The 19,170-nt window shown below is 41.8% G+C and overlaps 2 protein-coding genes across 3 annotated transcripts in view; one reads left to right on the top strand and one right to left on the bottom strand.

Moving 5' to 3' along the window:
* SNX1 (sorting nexin 1) overlaps positions 1–699 on the bottom strand; it is a 33,412-nt gene extending 32,713 nt beyond the window's left edge. The window contains exon 1 of the mRNA XM_004421675.3: positions 521–699. Within this exon, the coding sequence (XP_004421732.1) occupies positions 521–679 (159 nt within the window). The 5' untranslated portion in view covers positions 680–699. The remainder of the gene's footprint in view (positions 1–520) is intronic.
* A 1,842-nt stretch (positions 700–2,541) lies between these two features.
* CIAO2A (cytosolic iron-sulfur assembly component 2A) lies at positions 2,542–16,679 on the top strand. Of its 2 annotated transcripts, XM_004421673.2 has the most exons (5): positions 2,548–2,799; positions 6,560–6,724; positions 10,837–10,886; positions 13,173–13,218; positions 15,948–16,679. In XM_004421673.2, exons 1-5 carry the CDS (start codon positions 2,676–2,678, stop codon positions 16,043–16,045), a joined length of 483 nt encoding a protein of 160 aa, XP_004421730.1. In that variant the 5' UTR covers positions 2,548–2,675; the 3' UTR covers positions 16,046–16,679. The 2 variants fall into 2 exon arrangements, with proteins under 2 accessions (XP_004421731.1, XP_004421730.1); XM_004421674.3 differs by lacking the exon at positions 10,837–10,886 and having other exon boundaries at positions 2,542–2,799.
* Positions 16,680–19,170: the final 2,491 nt, after the last annotated feature.

The raw sequence follows: 19,170 nt of genomic DNA, 5'->3' as shown, positions 1-19,170 counted from the left end.
TTATTTTTTTTCCCCCAAAGCCCCAGTAAATAGTTGTATGTCATAGCTGCACATCCTTCTAGTTGCCGTATGTGGGACGCCACCTCAGCATTGCCGGAGAAGCGGTGCGTCGGTGCGCACCAGGATCCAAACTGGGCTGCCAGCAGCAGAGCGCGCGCACTTACCCGCTAAGCCACGGGCCGGCACCCATCCTCTTATCTTGACCTACTAAATCAGCCGGGCATGCAACGACCAGCCAAACAGCCCCGTGGGTCCGTGGAGTCAAATGCCGGCCTCGGCGGCTCGTCGCTGTCAGGGACCCCGGCGGAGAAGCCACCACACCCCTCACTCCTCACCGTCCGCCCAGCGGCCGGGAAGCCAGGCCCGATGTTTCGGCGCTCATCCAGGGCCCCCAAGCCACGACTACCGTCACCAACCCGAGGTCTCGCCGGAGCCACTCTGCCCAGCCTCCCTGACCCCCGCTTTGCCTCTTTTCCCTTTTAGGTCGCCCGCCGGCCTCTCCGAGGGGTGGCGAACTTACGGCCGCCGCGGCGCCGGTGAAAATATCCTCCCCCTCCGTGTCGCTGTCCCCAGCCTCGGGTTCTGACCCTCCGGCCGCCCCCTCGGACTCCGGCTCTAGGCCGGGGAAGGGCGGAGGGAGTCTTTCTGAAGCGCTACAACCGCCACCACCCGACGCCATCTTCCTCCACCCGCGGCGGAAGCCGCAACAACAACTTTATAGACAGCGCCGCGAGCAAAGCGTTCCAGCCGAGCGAGGAGTGGGAGGGCCGCCCCCAAGCCCGCGGGACGCGCTGGTCGGGCGCGGAGGGGCGGGGCCTAGGCGCTGGGGGAGGGGCGGGCCTGGCCCGCGGCTCCTGCCCAGCAAATCCGAACCCTGGATCGCGACGCTAAGATCTTAACCCAGGGGGCTAGAGGGCAGAAGAGGAGGAGCTAGAGGCTGCTCCGGTTCCTAGGGCCCTTCGCGCTCTGGATAGCTCCATCTAACAACAGCCTTCTTAAGGAGATATCGTTTGAATAAAGGAGTCTGAAAACCCCTGCATGGCACCTACCCATGCCAAGCACAGTGCCCTCATAGAGATTCAATAAATATTTTTGATTGAGGTCTCTGAACAGACTGCAGTCAAGTTTCGCCATTTAGTCTTTGAACAACATTTAGTTCATTCAAGAAATATATATTGAGCATCTACTGTGTACCTGGCACCCTATGTGTTTGAGATATAGAAATAAAGAAGCTCCTGGCCCACTAGGCGCTTGATGGAGACAGGCATGTAATTGAACAATTCAACACGTTCAGGGTTATAATGTGCTGTGGGAGCACACTGAAAGAGATCATCAATTCTGCTTGGAGAACTTGGGAGGCCTCACAGAGGAGGTGAGACTTCAGTGTCCTAACTTTGGTTGTAAGGCAGTTAGGATTATCCTATCAACTGCTGTGGAGTAAATGGAGTGGAACAGATGTCAGAGAAATTATTAAACTCTAAACAAAATTTTCTTGGGACCTAAACTATTCACTGGTTGTCAGGTGAGCCTCAAGTCTAATCAGCTAGACAAGACTTTATCTTTAAATACGAGTTTAAAGATAAATGCGATATGTTACCTTGGGATCATTCTGCAAGATAATCCTGACTTTCTTCTCAATAAAGATGAGATGAAACTTGGCATTAACTTTGACAAAAGGTTTAGTTTGTTTCTAACTGCAAATTCCTCAACATCAGGGGTTGGCTTCCTCCCAGGTCTGTGAGGGGCTTGAGGGCAGGGACCATGCTCTTTGGCACCTATAGACCAAGTCTGAGATTTGATGGGAGGGATGGATGGATAAAACTAACATTATTAACCTTGTTACTGGCATCCATTACAGCCACTAATACCAGAAGGCTTAAAACATTCTTTTTAGGACGACAATCTCCAACATGTCTATTGGACACACTACTGGACACAATGGACACAAGGAAAGCTCTCTCGTTCTAAGTTGTCTTTGAAGGATTTGGCAGAAATATTCAGCCCGTAGTGAGGAGTTGTGTAGGCTTGAGTCCCTATAAGAGGAGAAAACCAAAAAGCCCCACCCCCGGCCGCCGCCACGCCTAACCATCCTTACTGGGCTCCCAAGACATCCCGTTTCACGGCAACGGAAACTCGCTTCCGGCCTGACTAGGAAGTAAGAAAACTGGCTGGAAGCGGCTCTCTCGGAGAAATAACAGTAGAGAGCCTGGGTGCACACGCTCCTGCAGCACTAGAAATCGAGATCTTCTTTCCCCTACCTCATCAGGATTCATCTGTAGCTTATCCAGGGCTCTGAGTGAGGCCAGTGGCGGGTCACAGACCGTTACATCCCACCCCCCTCCCCGGCAGAGACTACATGTCCCAGAATACAGCTCTTCGTCTTCCAAAGAAGTGTCCCATGCGTCCCATCACGCAATGCGCGTCACGTGCCGCGAGGAATTTTTTTCTCTTGTCCCGCCGACAGCGAGCATAGCACGCTGGGGTTTGTAGTCCGTGCGGCTCCCTTCCCTAGGTCCTCCGCGCTATTCCGTCCGGTCCCGCCTATTCTCTGCTCCCTTGGACGTTTAGTCTTGTCTTGGCCGGTTTGAAGACCAGGAAGTTGGTAAATCGCGAGGTCGGCTGCCGAGAGACGGTGGCTCGAGTGGGACAGTCGCCAGGGATGGCGGAGCGTGAGGATGGAACAGGTGTCCGGGGCGCTCTCCTGGACGTTGAGCAGAGTCCTGTGGCTCTCGGGCCTCTTTGAGCGGGGAGCTGCCCGGCAGCCCCGGATCATGGAAGAGAAAGCGCTAGAGGTTTATGGTAATTAATTTTACTCAGGGCAGCATTTGGCGTTACACGTGGAGGCGGGGGTGACTAGGGCCTCACCTGAGGGCTGGGAGTAGAGACTCGGGTTTTTGCTGGATCTAGTCCGGAGGGTGGGAAGCGTTTTCTCGGGATCCTAAGTTACGCGGGAATGTCGGTCTTCTCAGGACCCGGGCTCTTCCTAAACCTGGGCAAGCCAAGCCTGGAGGTCTTAAACGCTTCATTTCCCTTGTCTGCCCTAGGTCTTAGGGCTTTCTCAAGACTTCTGGGCCGAGCAGGCGTCTAGAGTGTTTGGTTAGGAAGTAAAGCTGGCCTGATTGCACTGCTTGACCCGCCTTCCTTCCTATCCCTAGACCCTGGACACGCAATCCTCTTGCCCCCGCCGAGGGCACTGCTGGGTGACTGCCGAATTGGGGACTGGCCCAAGGTCACAGTCACTCGCTTTTGCTGCAAAGGCAATAGGCCAGAGGTTCCCGAAAGAAGCGGACGAGATAGGCTCCTCCTAGCCTGGCCTCGCATTTGTAGTTCCTTAACGGAGCCAAGCTTGGAGTGCAAAAAAGAATATACAGACGCACACATAGTCTTCTATATCTGTGTTAAATAGTCTCTGTCTAACCCTTAGGACCATCTTCATTGTACGGATGAGGAAACAGAAGTTTAGAATGATTAAACAACTACCTGGAGGTCTCACTACCAGTAAGGAAGCGGCAAAAACCAAAGCTGGTGTCTTTTGGTTCCAAACTTAGTGCACTTTCCACCACTTCAGAATTGCCTTATGAGTCCTTTTTTGGACTTATGTAATATTGTTTTTGGAAACAGAAAACTGGATTTAAGTCTCAGAGATTCCTGCTGACCGAGGGTAAAAGATCTAACCATAAGAATATGAATATAACACAGGTGAGAATTACAGGCCAGTAGAAGGAAGCAGGGATGGAAAAGACCTTTAGAGCTAATCTAGTTTGCCTCTTTCTTGCTAGAGGCAGGATTTTATCAACCCTAGCCAGATGATAATTATGAGTGGAATGATCTAGTAAAGCAAACAGACTCATTCCTGTCCTGTCAGACCTCGATCCACAGCATCTAGAGACGGCAGGGCACTGGGAATGCAGCTTTGGAAGGGGGATGATTCTTGTCCTCAAACTTATATTGAGGGGGACCTTATATGCAAAAATATAATTTTTTTTTTTTTATATGCAGTAGAAGGCCATAGACCTGAATGCAAGATACAGAAATTCAGAGGAAGGAGAGGTGCTAATCTCTGGTTGGGGCATCTGGAAAGACTTTAAGGAGAAGGAGTCGCTTGAGTTGAAGACTTCGTAGGAGCTAGACATAGAGGATAGAGGGTATACTAAGCAGAGGAAATGAACAAAAAATGTGGAGGTGAGAAAATAACATGTTTAGGGAATGGCAAATAGGTGGGGGGCTACAGGATAGGGTTTGTGGTTAAAGGTGGAGGTGTGGTCAAAAATTGTTTTAGATAGCAGGTTGGAATTGGATACTGAGGGTTTACATATAAATGAAGAATTTAATATCAGTGCAGAGCCATAGAAGAATTTTAGAGGGCTAATATGAGGAAAGCAACATTGCTTTCTTTCTAAAGAAATCCAAATCTCTCAAATCACTAAGAAACTAGAGTTTAGTAAGGGGTGAGATTTAATTTCAGGGTTAAGTAGCATATAAAGAATATAATGCAGCTTGTGTAAATGAGCCTTACAGAGAAAAGGCCTAGGATGAGGGGCAGCAAATTCCTTTTCAGAAACTCCCTGAGCCCCATGATGACACAGCCTTGCAAAGGGGAAGCTTTGTCCTCTTTTCAAATTCACAGTTGCCTTATGACCCTGCCTCCATTTTCAAATTCTGTTTCTAATCAAGTGATCATCCCAGGAGTTGCCGAGGAGAGGATAGAATTTGATCCATTGTTTTTCCCAGCTGCATTTCTGATTACAGGGCTGCTATAAATAACAGAACAAAACCTCAGGCTTGAGAACATCAAGCCCATCCTATGTGAACTCTCTCTGCTTCTCTCCTTTCTACCTCACCATTTCTGTTTATCATTCTCCTTTTCCATCTTTTTCTACAACCTCAGAGTATGACGGCAATCTTGTCCTCTCCAAGGCCAACCCAGGCTCCCACATCTTTGGTCTCATTCCTGTCTGCTTATTTTACCAGTCTCCCCTCCTCCCCTCAAATTTTCAGTCTCTCTTCCTCTATTTGATCCTTCCCCTTGGGCTATGAAACATACTCAAGTTTCACTCATCCTTGTAGTTCTAGCTTTTTCTAAACTCACTGCCTTTCCCTGCCAAAACCCTAGGACTGCATTTTCAGTTCCTGCTCACTTCCCCTTTTGCAAGCTGGCTTCTGCCTTCACCTCTCTACTGAAACTGGTTTCTCACAGGTGACCTCCTGGGCGACAAATCGAAGACCTGTTTTAGCTCGAGCTAAACCTGAATTTTCCTGTAGCATTTGGTGGTGGTAACCACTCGTCTCTTCCCTTCTCTGTTTCTTCTTGCTTTTCTTTCTCCTTCTGATCCCTAAATTAGGTACTTCCCACAGATCTGTCCCTGAGTCTCTTTCCCCTTACATGAATGATTCTCAAACTGGGCTGCACATAAGAATAACCTGAAGAATTTTTTAAAGTCTCAATGCCCAGGCCATACTACAAATCAATTAAATCAGAATCTCTGGGGGTAAGGCTCAGACATCAGTTTTTGTTTTTGTTTTAAGCATTCCAGGTGATTCATTTGTTCAGCCAAGGTTGAAAACTACTGTACTACGCATTCTTCTCTGTGAATCCCATGGGTTCTGCAACCGCTCTAGCCCTGATGCTCTCTTAAACCTTATGCCACAGTTCAGTGTTTAGTTGGTCTGCCCCTTAAGCACCTCAAAATCATTACATATAAAATTGAACCCATTTGCCCATGCTCCCACTCAAATTTCTTCTTGTGTTCTCTCTTTTTTTTTCATTCTATCAGTGTTCTCCCAGACACTTACACTTAAAATCTGAGTCATCTTCCTTTTCTCTATTTCCTTGTCTTCAACATCCAAAAGGTTGTCAAATTCTGTTAATTCTACCTCTGAAATTACTTCTTCGTCTGTCTCCTCCTCCTCCTCTCTCTTACCATTATCATATGCCTGTTTTAGGCCCAGCTGTTTTCAGGTGGTATCACTGGCTCTGCTCTTTAGTTCTGCGTCCACCAGCTGGTGGGTGATTTAGCAGCTGACAGTGTAATGCTGTCCATGTCACTCCCTTGTTCAAAACCTCTTGAGGACATCCTGTTTCCTGTAGCTGACTGTAAAAGACCCTTGGTGGTCTGGTGCAAACTCATATCCTCTCCATTTATGCTGGGTTCCAGGCAAACTAAACTTCTTGTTCTTTACTTTCCTTCACCTTAAATGTCACATATTGAAATGTTACCCATTTTTAAAGGCTTGATTCAGATTCTACTTCCGTGAATCCTGATACCACATTCTCCCAAGCTAAGTTATTTCTTCCTCATGAGCTTCTATGACACTTTCTCCATTCTTATATTCTCTCTGCAATGTTGGAGCCAAGAAACTGGCTACGATCTAGTAATAATCCAAGAAGACAGTTTTCTCTAAAGGAAACCAGTAGTGGAAATTTCTGTCAGAAATATGGAGAGTTGTTGTAGTATTTGTTTAAATAAAAAGAAGTCAGTCTTTGCATTAGGATGGCAAAATCATCTGTATTTAGAATATTCATGTTTTAACATAATACCTGTCTCTGATGATTCTTTAGACTTGATTCGAACTATCCGGGACCCAGAGAAGCCCAATACTTTAGAGGAACTGGAAGTGGTAACAGAAAGTTGTGTGGAGGTTCAGGAGATAAATGAAGAAGACTATTTGGTTATTATCAGGTTCACGCCAACAGTACCTCATTGCTCTTTGGCGACTCTTATTGGTAAGGTTTTATATATATATGTATTTTTTTTAATTCTAAATTATTCTAACTGTTACTGACCCAAAATAACAATTAGCATCATATATCACACTTTATGGTTTACAGAGTATTTTCATGTATTCATTTTCTGTAGTCCTCACAATTAGCCTATGAGAGTTAATGTTACTATATTCATTTCACAGATGAGGAACCTGAGGCTCAGAAAATTTAAGTGACTTGCTCAGAATCATATAGCTAGGAAACGGTGAAGCCGAGGCTCAAACCCAGGTCTCCTAACTCGAGATGTGTTTCTCCTTTAGTTACACCATGCTGTTTCTCTTAGCTGTACGTACCTGCAATTAATGGAGAGTGGGTGTGGGCCAGCTCCTCTCCTCAGTTCTGGAGATTGGAATGGGTGCTGTCAGACTAGCCCTGCTGCCGTCATCATCTTCTTTTAGCTGCTCTATTGGCCTCTCTGTAGTATGGGCAGAAGTCTTGGTGGGAGGGTATTTTTTTTTAAGTAGTTTTCTATTTGAGAGGCTGCATTCCCAATATTTTGGATTAGTTAGCAGTAGGATATACAGTAGGTGTCCTTGAATATATACTTTGTTATAAAGAAGATAAAGGAAGTTTATTTCAAACTGAATGTTCATCAGTAGGGGATTGATTAAATAATCAGTGATGGTATATAGTAACAATGGAATACTATGCAGCTATAAAAAAAGAGTGAAGAAGCTCTCCGTGTACTGATGTGGAAAGATCTCTATGACATACTGTTAGGAAATAAAAACAAATATATTGCTACATTTGTGGGAAAAATATACATTTGTATTTGATTGCATATACATAAGGAATACATAAGAAATGAGTGCCTGTGATGGGGGTTGGGTAGTAGTGGTGATGGGAACTGGTCAGATCGGGGACAGGGTGGGAGGGAGACTTTACTGTATACCTTTTTATATTTTTAAGTTTTCGAGCCGTGGGAATATGTTACCTATTTTAAAATAGACAACTTTATTAAAGGGATGGAAAAGGTAAATATTTTACTATTGCTACCACTATTGTGATTTCTGTCTTTCTCTTCTTACTTGTTGACTGGGATCCCTCTATTAGTAGTTTCCAGCATATGGGCCACATCTTGAGGGACTAGAGAGTCTGTGAATCCATAGATACTGTGTCGTTATTAAAATTCCAATGCTAGAAAAAGCATTGTTGAATGAATACTTATTTTTTATCATCGGACAATTTATGAATCAACAGATATCGAAAGTACTGCTACTATCCTGATGTGAAAGAAGTGTCTTAAAATAGTTTAATATATAAGAATCCTTAAATAGAGGGTTCATTACCCTACCCTAAGAGCCTATAGCAAATTGATTTTTCAAAAAGTAACATTTATTTTGTGTTTTTAAAATTATATAAGTAACATGTTGGCAGTAATTTTGAAACTCCACAAAAGCATAAAGAAGAAAATAAAAATCAGTTGTCATAAAAGAATGTGTGCGCTGGGCTAAAATTCCAGCTCTGTCAGCTCTGCCACTTTGTGGCCTTGGGCAAGTTACTTAACCTTTCTGAGCCTCTGTTTTCTTATCTGTAAAATAGGAATGATAAGGGTACTACAGAGTTGTAAGGGTTAAGTAACAGCATGAAATAGATGAGGATTTTTTTATTCCTCTTTAAATATTATTCTTTAATTATATAGTCACATAGGTTACATGCTAATCACATTGATATAATTTTCATAATCATTTAGACTACTTCTAGCCTTTCACAATTATAAATAATACTGTGATGAACAACTTTATACATAAATATTTTTATTTATCTCTAGTTGTTGTCTCACAATAAATTCCTGTAAGTGGAATTATTGGGTCATGTGGTGTAAATATTTTTAAGCCTCTGGATACATATTAGCAAATCTTTATTAAAAAGTTTATACTAGATGACCCAGGAATTAAGGAAATAGTTTCATAGAAGAAAATAGTAGCATATGCAAAACATTTATGGCTAAATTGATAATAATGAAACCTGGAAGAAACTGTAGTATCTATTAATAAGGAAATGGCACCAATATAATAGGATTTCGTATTTCTATTGAAAATGATGAATATAATCAAGGAATCAAAGTATCTGTGTGAGAAATGTATGAAAAAGCTTGAATGGTAAGTTGAATTTGCATTATGATCGCAGTTATTGAAAAACTGTGATTATGTGGACAAAGATTGACAGAGTACATGAAATAAAAATCACTATGTGTAAAGTTGCCAGGATTAGATTATAGATCCATACACTTGTTGAACAATGTTTTGTCACTTTTTTGGGCCCTTTTGATATGGGTTTCAGTTAAGACCCTTAGAGGGTAGTATAGTAGTGTATCATAGTATCACATAATCATTTGTGTTGACTTAGTGCAGACAAGAATGGCTGAAGGCAGGCGTGGTCCAATGTGAAGGGCATAGGCTTGGAGTCAGAAGCTCTAGATTCAGCTTCTAGCTCTGCCACTTGTTAGCCATGTGAAGCTGAACAAATCACTTATCTTGGTTCCTGGATGTAAAATGAAAATGGTAAAATAGTAATAGCTAATGTTTATTGGATACTTATTATATGTCAAGTACTGTTTTAAGCACATTGCGTAACAATTTATTTACTCCTCATAACAACATTATATGTAGTGGTACTATTATATTTGTTTTACAGATAAGGAAACTGAAGCTCAGAGAGATTAAGTAACTTGCCCGGGGTCACACAGTATGTAGGGAGCTACTTTTGAACCCGAAGCATCTATCACAGTTTTGCTATCCTGCCTCTCTTGAGGATATTAATGCTCAAGAAAGTGCTTTGTGAATTGTAAAACAGTGATTATTTACTTTATGGGTAAGACGCCTATTGACGGTAACTAGAACACATGAAGATGCTCAGATGGTAAACGAGACAAATTTAAGGAGACAGTGTTGGGGCAGAGGGAAGAGAATAACTCTCTGGATAGGCTTTAAAGCAGATCCTTTGAAGGAAATTATATATTTTCTTTAGTGTTCCCTAATATTTATTATGGAATTACTGCATTCTAGACTTGACACTAGGCCCAGTCTCATTGTAGCTCATCTAATCGTTTTTCCTATTCTGGGATTTTTCAAACGATTCTGTTCGAAAACCTAGTGGTACTTAGAAGCCCAAAAGCAAATTATTTCATACCTCCTCAAAGGACAGGGAGTCTAACAATTATATTTTGCTGTGTTGGGATGGTTTGGGGTTTTGTTATTGTTGTTTATTTTTAATCAAACCAAAATACTAAGAAAATGTTCCTTACAGCTTATGTATTAGTTGGGAGAGGAAATAAATTGCTTGAAATAAAAGCCTGCAAAGCCAGGGGACTAGAGATTCATTCTGACTCTATTTTTCCAAAACTTATTACTGGAATACTTTGTCTTCGTAATAAAAGCAGTAGATTTATCTTCCATGTCTAAGGGGGTAGATTTAGTTAAAAATGCATTCCTTATTTTGAGGTGGGGGGGAAGTGGAATATTGGCACTGAGGGTCTGTTCCAAGCCCAGAGTTAATTTCTCTTACAAGTCTTAACTGGAAAACAAAGTATTGAACTGTGACTTAGCATTGGGGTGATAAACTGAACTTCAGAGGAGCTTGTTTTAGGGAAACAACTCTATGTGGACCTTGTAGGCATAGAGGATTCCGTATTTGAGAGTTTCCTTGTCCTTTTTAAGTGGCTCTTGGTTTTAAATTTTTGCATGGCCTGGCCTGTTGTGGGCATTCAATAAAGTTTAATGAGTGAATTGACATTTGCTTGAAGGCAAATTGATGTAGTAGAAAGGACCTGGGCTTTGCAGTGGTCTTGGGTTCCAGTTCCAACTTGGCCACTTTACTAACTGTGACCTTGGTTTCATAGTTTGTACAATAGGGTTGGTAATACCTAGCTCACTGGATTATCATGAGGAATATGTAAGACTGTATCTGTATATTAAAGTTGCCAGCATGGTGCCAGGCTCAAAGGAGACCTACAGTGGATTTAGCCAAAGCTGTTTTTAGTTGTTTGTATGGAGACACCTAGACACAGCTGTATGCTTTTTCAAGAACCAATAAGAAGAGAGAATCAGGGCTTCTTTTTTTTCCCTCCACAGGGCTGTGCTTAAGAGTAAAACTTCAGCGGTGTTTACCATTTAAACATAAGGTAAGGAAGATGTTTTTTGTTGTTGTTTTATAACAGCTTTATTGAGATTTAATTCACATATCTTACAATTCACCTATTTAAAGTGTGCAATTTAATGGTTTTTAGGATATTCACAGCATTGTGCAACCATCTCTACTATCAATTTGGAACATTTCATCATTCTAACAAGAAACCCCATACCAATTATCGGTCACTCTCCATTTCTCCCAAACCCTCCCCCATCCCTAGGCAACTACTAATCTACATTTTGTCTCTGTACATTTGCCTATTCTGGACATTTCATTTAAATGGAATCATACAATTCATGGTCTTTTAAGATTGGCTCCTTTCACTTAGAATAATATTTTCAGAATTCATCTATGTTATAACATGTATCAGTAGTTCATTCCTTTTTATTACCTTATACTATTCCATTGTGTGGGTATACCACATTTTATTTATCCATTTATCAGTTGATGGACATTTGGGTTGTTTCCCTTTTTTTGTCTATTATGAATAATGCTGCTATGAACATTTGTGTACAAGTTTTTGTGTGGGCATGTTTTCATTTCTCTGCCACCTAGAAGTGGAGTTGCTGGATCATATGGTAACTCTATATTTAACCTTCTGAGGAACTGCCAGACTGTTCTCCACAGCCACTACACCATTTTACATTCCCACCAGCAGGGTATGAGGGTTCTGATTTCTCCACATCCTTGCCGACACTTACTATTATTATCTGTCTTTTTCATTATAGCCATCCTAGTGGATTTGAAGTGATACCTTGTCCTAGTTTTGATTTGCATTTCCCTGATGGCTAATGATGTTGAGCATTTTTTCATGTGTAAAAATTTAAAACCAAGTAAGAGCCACTTAAAAAGGGCCACAAGAAACTTCTCAAATTTAGAATCTTCTATGCCTGCAAGGGACCAAACCAACTGTTTGGCTGCCCTGAGGTATAGTTCGTATAGGAACAGCAGGGTAAATGCTTGACTCTTCCCCTTATTGATCATTTTTCAGAATAATGAGTCATGCATAATTTTAAACCAAAATAAATGAGTAAAGGGTGATTTTATACCTGTTACTTTGTTGTCTTGAATAAGAGTCAGTGTTATGCCACTAGGGGAATTTACATGGTGTTTTGTCTTTTAAAAAAAGATTAGACTGGGGCTGGCCCGGTGGCGCAGCGGTTAAGTGTGCACGCTCCACTTCAGTGGCCCAGGGTTGGCAGCTTTGGATCCCGGGCACGCAGGACACACCGCTTGTCAAGCCATGCTGTGGCAGTGTCCCATATAAAGTAGAGGAAGATGGGCACGGTTGTTAGCCCAGGGCCAATCTTCCTCAGCAAAAAGAGAAGGATTGGCAACGGATGTTAGCTCACGGCTAATCTTCCTCACAAAAATGAACAAACAAAAAAAGATTGGACTGGACTAGATGATCTCTAAGGTCTCTTTTAGCCATAATAGGCTATGATTTCTTTCAGAGGTATGATTTTTTTCATAATAGGCTACGATTTTTTTCGGATAAAAAGGTTTATGTCAGTAGTAAGTAAGTATATAAGAATTAGTTCATATGCTCCAGTGTTCTCTGGAGCATAGAGATGCCTTTATCATATAGCATGATTTACTTACTACAGGATTTGTAATAATTTTGTGCATTTATCTCAAACGCTCTGATTCTTGGAGATTAGCTAATTTGAGGAAGTGAGTGTAGCAGGGCCAGGATAACCAATATTGCCCTTGAACATAAATTTATCAAGATAATAGTGGATGAGAAAAGGAGGATACTGAAAACTGTGTAGTATGATCTGTTTTTATAAAATAAGCAATAAAAAGAAACTTCCAGCCTTGGGGTGTCTGTGTGTGCGTTTGTGTGTGAAATCTGTGTTAGAGTATGTGGGTAGAAACTACATTAGATTATTAATGTGGCTTTCTTGGTGGCGAGGAGGGTCAGAGAGGAAGTTTAGATACTGATTTGGAAGGAAGGGGTAGAGTGCAGAGGAGAGATATCTATGAGTAAAACATGTATGAGATCTCATTTATGTAAAATTGTATTTTTTTGTATTCATAAAAAAATAATAAATGGAAATACCCCCTGCAGGCCTTCCCCAGCTGACCAAAATTAAAAATCCTACTAATTTCAGCCCTTGTCTTACAGAAAAATGTGAGGGATTTGTCCCTAAGTCTTTGATGTTGGAAACAGGGTTTGGGCTTTCACTCCCAGACTCTTGAGTCCATTGTGCATTCTACCTCACTCATCATCTTAGAATGCTCTAAATGTTTGGCTTTTAATATTTTTTCTTCCTAGTTGGAGATCTACATTTCTGAAGGAACCCACTCAACAGAGGAAGACAGTAAGTAAATCTTGAACCATTATTAAAAACAACCTCACATAGTACTTTATCTTGGATACCAGGTTATTCTGCCAGCCAAGTATCTACTGGGTCATTTGCAAAAAAGTGCAAAATCAGTTATTAGCTCTTCCTTGAGGTAGGGAAACCTAGGTATTTCAAGGAAGTAACTTTTTCAGTGGGATTCTGGGTGAACTAGAGTTAGGCCCTGTGGATGGTGACTGGTTTTAGGTCAGTGGGTGCACATTTATAAAGAATGTCCAACTCTAGGAACCTTGACTTAGGAGCTCTAAAGAGGACTCGATTCTTTTCTTTGTTGGCAGGATAGAGAGCTATGTACTTGAAATTGAAATTGAGGGTCTAGCAAGTAAAGCTTTATGGAATCTTGGAGTAGGTGCTGTCTTTCTAGGTTAATGTATTAAAACGGGAGTGGGGAACCTTTATATAGAAGACTTCTGGCCTACAGAAAGAAATAAATCAGTAGCCACTTAAAAATAACAGAGGTGGGGTTTGGGAAAAGCAAAAGACAAAATGTTCTGCATAATCTATGTGTTACATTAAAAACAGGATTTTATCTACAAATGATAGAGTGCAAATAATGAGAAATGCATTTAAAATGCACGTTGTGCTTAGCTTTCATCTCTAGGTAAACGGAGAAGTTGGAAAAAGAAAGCAGAAGAGGGGAAGGAAAGGACAGTAATAGAGTCAGAGCAACAATAAGAGGAAGGCAGTGACTCAGGACACACACAGGGAGAGATGCACAAAACACAGACTCAGAAGAGAGACGCAGAGAAGGAAGCCCACTGCGTTCAGAGGAACAGCCTATCCAGGAAACTTTAGATACAGTCATGAAAGCTACTAAAACCATGTCCTATTTTCACGATTCGAGACATGTAGATTATTTTACTCACGGGTTAAATTTATTCAGATTCCATAAGCTGAGGGCTTCTACCTCTTTATTTAAAGAATAAAAGAGTTTAGATACCCTAAATCCACTTAGGTTATGCTTTTGAAACTCCCCTTAAATATGGGATTTTATAACAGCAATAGTCTTCAACCTGAAGATTTTGGGTTTTTCACTTAGTCGGTATTTATTGAGTGCCTTGTGTGTGTAGGCGCAATTCAACCTTTGAGATACGTCCTTGTCCTTGTGGAGCCTACATTGTAGTAGGAAGAAACAGGATGAACTGAAATCGTTTATGTAGGAGTATGTATATGTTTTCTACATGAGACATTTTAGCGGATCCCAGAAAAGTTAGCCCACGTTAAGAATATGGACATCTCTCTTTTATCAAGAGTGCTTTTAGCAAATTATAGACAACAAATATGGGCCAATACCTTTATTATATGAAGATTCATGCAATCTGATTAAAAAAAAAGACCTAGTAGATTAATATAAAGAGACATGAACAGAAAATTCACACAAGAACAAATAGATAAACATGGGAAAATGTTCTGTCTCACTATTAATCAAGGAATTGCAAATTACAACAATAATATGGAGCCATTTTTCACTGCCTGTTTTATGTGTATGTATGTGTATTTGTTTTTATTAATAATACCTGATATTTCTGGCAAACTGATAGCTCATGTATTGCTGTTGACAGTATAAATTGGTAAAGAATAAAGGGAAGTGGGTCGGCCCTGTGGCTTAGTGGTTAAGTGCGCACGCTCCGCTACTGGTGGCCCAGGTTCGGATCCTGGGCGCACACTGATGCACTGCTTGTCCGGCCATGCTGAGGTGGCGTCCCACATACAGCAACTAGAAGGATGTGCAGCTATGACATACAACCATCTACTGGGGCTTTGGGGAGAAAAAGGGAAAAAAAAAGGAGGAAGATTGGCAATAGATGTTAGCTCAGGGCCGGTCTTCCTCAGCAAAAAGAGGGGGCTTGGCATGGATGTTAGCTCAGGGCTGATCTTCCTCACAAAAAAAAAAAAGAATATAGGGAAGTAATTCAATAATATGGATCAGACCATAAAAATACTCATACCTCTTGATCTAATAATCCCGCTTTTTTTTTTTTGTGAGGAAGATCAGCCCTGAGCTAACATCCATGCTAATCCTCCTCTTTTTGCTGAGGAAGACCAGCCCTGAGCTAACATCTATTGCCAATCTTCCTTTTTGTTTCCCCCAAAGCCCCAGTAGATAGTTGTATGTCATAGTTGCACATCCTTCTAGTTGCTGTACGTGGGACACGGCCTCAGCATGGCTGGATAAGCAGTGCGTCGGTGCGCCCCTGGGCTCCGAACCCGGGCCGCCAGTAGGGGAGCGTGCACACTTAACCGCTAAGCCACGGGGCCGGCCCCTAATAATCCCGCTTTTAAGAATCTTTCCAAAAAGAAAGCTATATGTTTAAAGGTGCTCATTGTAGCATAGTCTTCATAATTAATTTAGAACACTTATAATTTTTGCTGTGTTAAATAACCCTAGTTTAAAAAATTGGCTTAAGGGGAAAAACAGCAATTTTCAAAATTGTATTTACTCTGAATGTAACTATATCGAAATATGTATATGGACAAAGACTGGAAAGAAAGAAATGAAAATATTTGTGGTAGAGTAGTAGGATTATAGGGGATATTTTTCTCTGTCTCCTTTCCAGAACTTATGAATAATTAGCCAAAGCCAGCTTTAAGTTCACAGCCTGTCATGTTTTGACAGGCTGATAAAAATACTGTCTGTTGCTATATATTGACACAGTTCTGCTAACTTTTGTCTGTGTATTTTGCAGTCAACAAGCAAATAAATGACAAAGAGCGAGTGGCAGCTGCAATGGAGAACCCTAACTTGCGGGAAATTGTGGAACAGTGTGTCCTTGAACCTGACTAATAGCTATTTTAAGAGCCACTGAACTGTAATTGTTTGATATATTTGTTTAAACTCTTTGTAAAATGTAAAAGACTCATGTTTAATACATAGGTGATTTGTACCTCAAAGCATTTTTTTAAATTTCCAAGAAATAGTTATAAAGTAGTACCTAATTTTTTCAGTATATAACATCCTCAGGATTTATAACACTTAAATGATCAGACAGAAAAATATTTTCTAGTTATTATGTGTAAGATGAGTTGCTATTTTTCTGATGCCCATTCTGATACAACTACTTTTCATGTCAAATATTTACTGTGTCCAAATGTATTCAATTTAAATCATTGTTATATAAAATAAAACAGAGATGGTTCTTGTAATGAGGCACCTTAGAATATTTTTATTGAATTGTAAATTTCAGTGTAAATGTCGACTCTAAAAGATATTTCCAAAGCTTTATTTTCTGGTTATTATGTAGAATCAGAGATCTGAGAACCAAAAAGAACACTTAAGATTAGGCCTAGGCCCTGCCTTCCTTCAGGAGAGTGCTGGACCCATTTATAGATGAGGAACAAATGTGGAGAGGGCCAGATGACATATGTAATTTTGAAGATCAAGACCTCAAAGAAGTTTTGATTAAACCAATCTAAATTTATAGTCTCTTCTTTATTTGTACTTGATTCAGTTTGTTTTAGGCAATGATGATCATTTGAAATGTAAGAGGGTGTGGTAGGCAGCCTCCAAGATGGATACCCAGTGATCCTTGATTCCTGATATTCATGCCCTTGTTTAGTTTCCTTCCATATTGAATCAGAGCTGGTTGGTGTGACTAATAAAGAATCAGAGGTGACAGTGTGTGACTTCTGAGGCTAGATCATGAGAGGTGTTGCTGCTTTCACCTTGATCTCTTGGATTGCTCATTCTGTGGGAATCCAGCTGCCATGTCTTGAGAACACTTGAGCAGTCCTGTGGAGAATTCCACTTGGAGAGGAATTGAGGCCTTCCACCAACAACCAGCACCAACTTGCAAACCATGTGAGTGAACCACATTGGAAATGATCTTCTAGCCTCAGTCAGGCTGATAGCTTGATTGGAACTTCTTGAGACCCTGAGCCAGAACTGCCTAGCTAAGCCGCTCCTGAATTCCTGACCCAGAAAAGCTGTGAGCAATAATAAATGTTTATTGTTTGCACCACTAGCTTTTGGGGTAATTTGTTATGCAGCAATAAGTAACCAATATACAAGTTATCAGAATGGAACTCTTCTGCCTCTAATTAAGGATACTAAGGGGAAAACAGAAGAACTTGTTCCATGGCTCTTGAACCCCTTTATCTACTTCGAGAATACAAGTTTTGAGAGAACAGAAGATTTGGTAAGAAGATTGATGAAGAGATTTCTTTGGATAAAGCTGTTGCTGTACTGAGTTCCAACCCCCATTTTGGCAGAAGGGTAGGGAAGTGACACCTTCTACCACTATCTGCTGAGTGGAATTTCAACGGGACAACTCAGAGAGTTTGGAAATGTGTTCTATGCAGTTGGGAGACCCAGGAAACTGGTGCCTGACTCAGGCCTGAGAGAAAGAAAGCAGAAGTGGGCTGAAGGCTGGTATCTGACTCCCTAGGAAATCTAGAGGGCGAGAGAAAGGCAAGGCTAACTATTTTGATGACAGTCCTGTGGCAAGGGTTGCACGAATGTTTCATGGACCATGCTGTGGGGTCATATTTGACATTGTCTGACACACCATCAGCAGAGCCAAGGAGACCTCCATAGGAAGGGTCTGGACATGGACTGCCTGGTGCCCAGGGACTGAGGACAGCAAGTGAGCAGCCAGGGTGGAGATGCATCTGCCAGAGTCAAAGGATGCAGCAGGAACCTCTGGTAAGCTCATGCCATCAAGTGCCAACCAAGAGAAAGCCAGCTCTAATCACCAGGCAGAGAGCCCAAAGCCAACCAGTTAAGTCAGAACTGTCCGATCTCCAGAGCTCCTCCCTCCCTCAGCTTCCAAGGCAGTGGTAGAATAACTATCAAGTGGGAGAGGTGAAGGGGAGGAAAGAGGAGAGAGCAAAGGACTCCGTCTCATTGCTTTGCTATAGGTTTCAAACCTGAAGCAAGCTCAAATTAGCAAAAGAATTAATGCCAAGTTTGTAGTTTTGACTATTAGATGTGACTAGATACCTTAAGGCAGTGAGATTGTATGATTAAAAGTGACAGGACGGGGCAGGCCCTGTGGCTTGGTGGTTAAGTGCATGCGCTCTGCTACTGGCGGCCGGGGTTCGGATCCCGGCGCGCACCGACGCACCACTTCTCTGGCCATGCTGAGGCCGCATCCCACGTACAGAAACTAGAAGGATGTGCAACTATGACATACAACCATCCACTGAGGCTTTGGGGAAAAGAAAGGAGGAGGATTGGCAATAGATGTTAGCTCAGAGCCGGTCTTCCTCAGTGAAAAGAGGAGGATTAGCATGGATGTTAGCTCAGGGCTGATCTTCCTCACCAAAAAAAAAAAAAAAAAAAGTGACAGGACGACTTAATCTGACACAAATCATGTGTCTGCCCAACTCTTCACCTAGGGGCAGAGAAAGATCATGCCTTCTCAACAGAGTTTCAAAGGATAATGGGGGATAAAAATAAAACCAATCTCATACAACATACTGGTTATAGAATCCTGTTAAACCATCTTGGACTCTGCTAAGGCTCTGCACTGGTGGGAATGTCTCAGCAGAGCTTTATCCCCATGTTCTCCCTCTCTCTTGAGATTATTAAAAATGCTGCTGTCAGGGAAACCACAGACATTGTGGCATTGGAGCACTAGCTTTGTGGAAATGTCACTATCGATTCCTGATCTTTTGCCATGAAAGTTCTCATTGGCCCCTCTCTTTCTTCTAGATCTTTAAAAATATCTCACACAGCATACATGAATAGATCCAGAAGTGATACAATGTTGCTGATGTTTAGTCATCAGTGTAATCACTTCTTTCTAAATTACTAATCCACCGGTAAAGGTCGTTAGCACGAACACTAAGTTTCTTGCTTCATGGCAGTCTGCTATCCAGGGCCAAGGTGAGAGCTAAGTATACCTGTACACCCTGTTCCATAGTGTCCCACCTAGTGCGTACATACATGCCTTTTGACCAGCTGTCTGC

Source organism: Ceratotherium simum, chromosome 3 (assembly GCF_057802395.1).
Source record: "Ceratotherium simum simum isolate JZ-2026a chromosome 3, ASM5780239v1, whole genome shotgun sequence".
Lineage (NCBI taxonomy): Eukaryota > Metazoa > Chordata > Mammalia > Perissodactyla > Rhinocerotidae > Ceratotherium > Ceratotherium simum.
Note: the sequence above shows the minus strand (reverse complement) of the source record. Positions and strands in the feature narration are given on the sequence as shown.

Bases quoted from the DNA above. Each gene is read 5' to 3' on its own strand.
- CIAO2A (XM_004421673.2), top strand. From the start codon at position 2,676: ATGGAACAGGTGTCCGGGGCGCTCTCCTGGACGTTGAGCAGAGTCCTG. The intron at 6,725-10,836 runs GTAAGGTTTTAT...TTCCCTCCACAG, and splicing joins CTCTTTGGCGACTCTTATTG to GGCTGTGCTTAAGAGTAAAA. The intron at 10,887-13,172 runs GTAAGGAAGATG...TTTTCTTCCTAG, and splicing joins GTTTACCATTTAAACATAAG to TTGGAGATCTACATTTCTGA.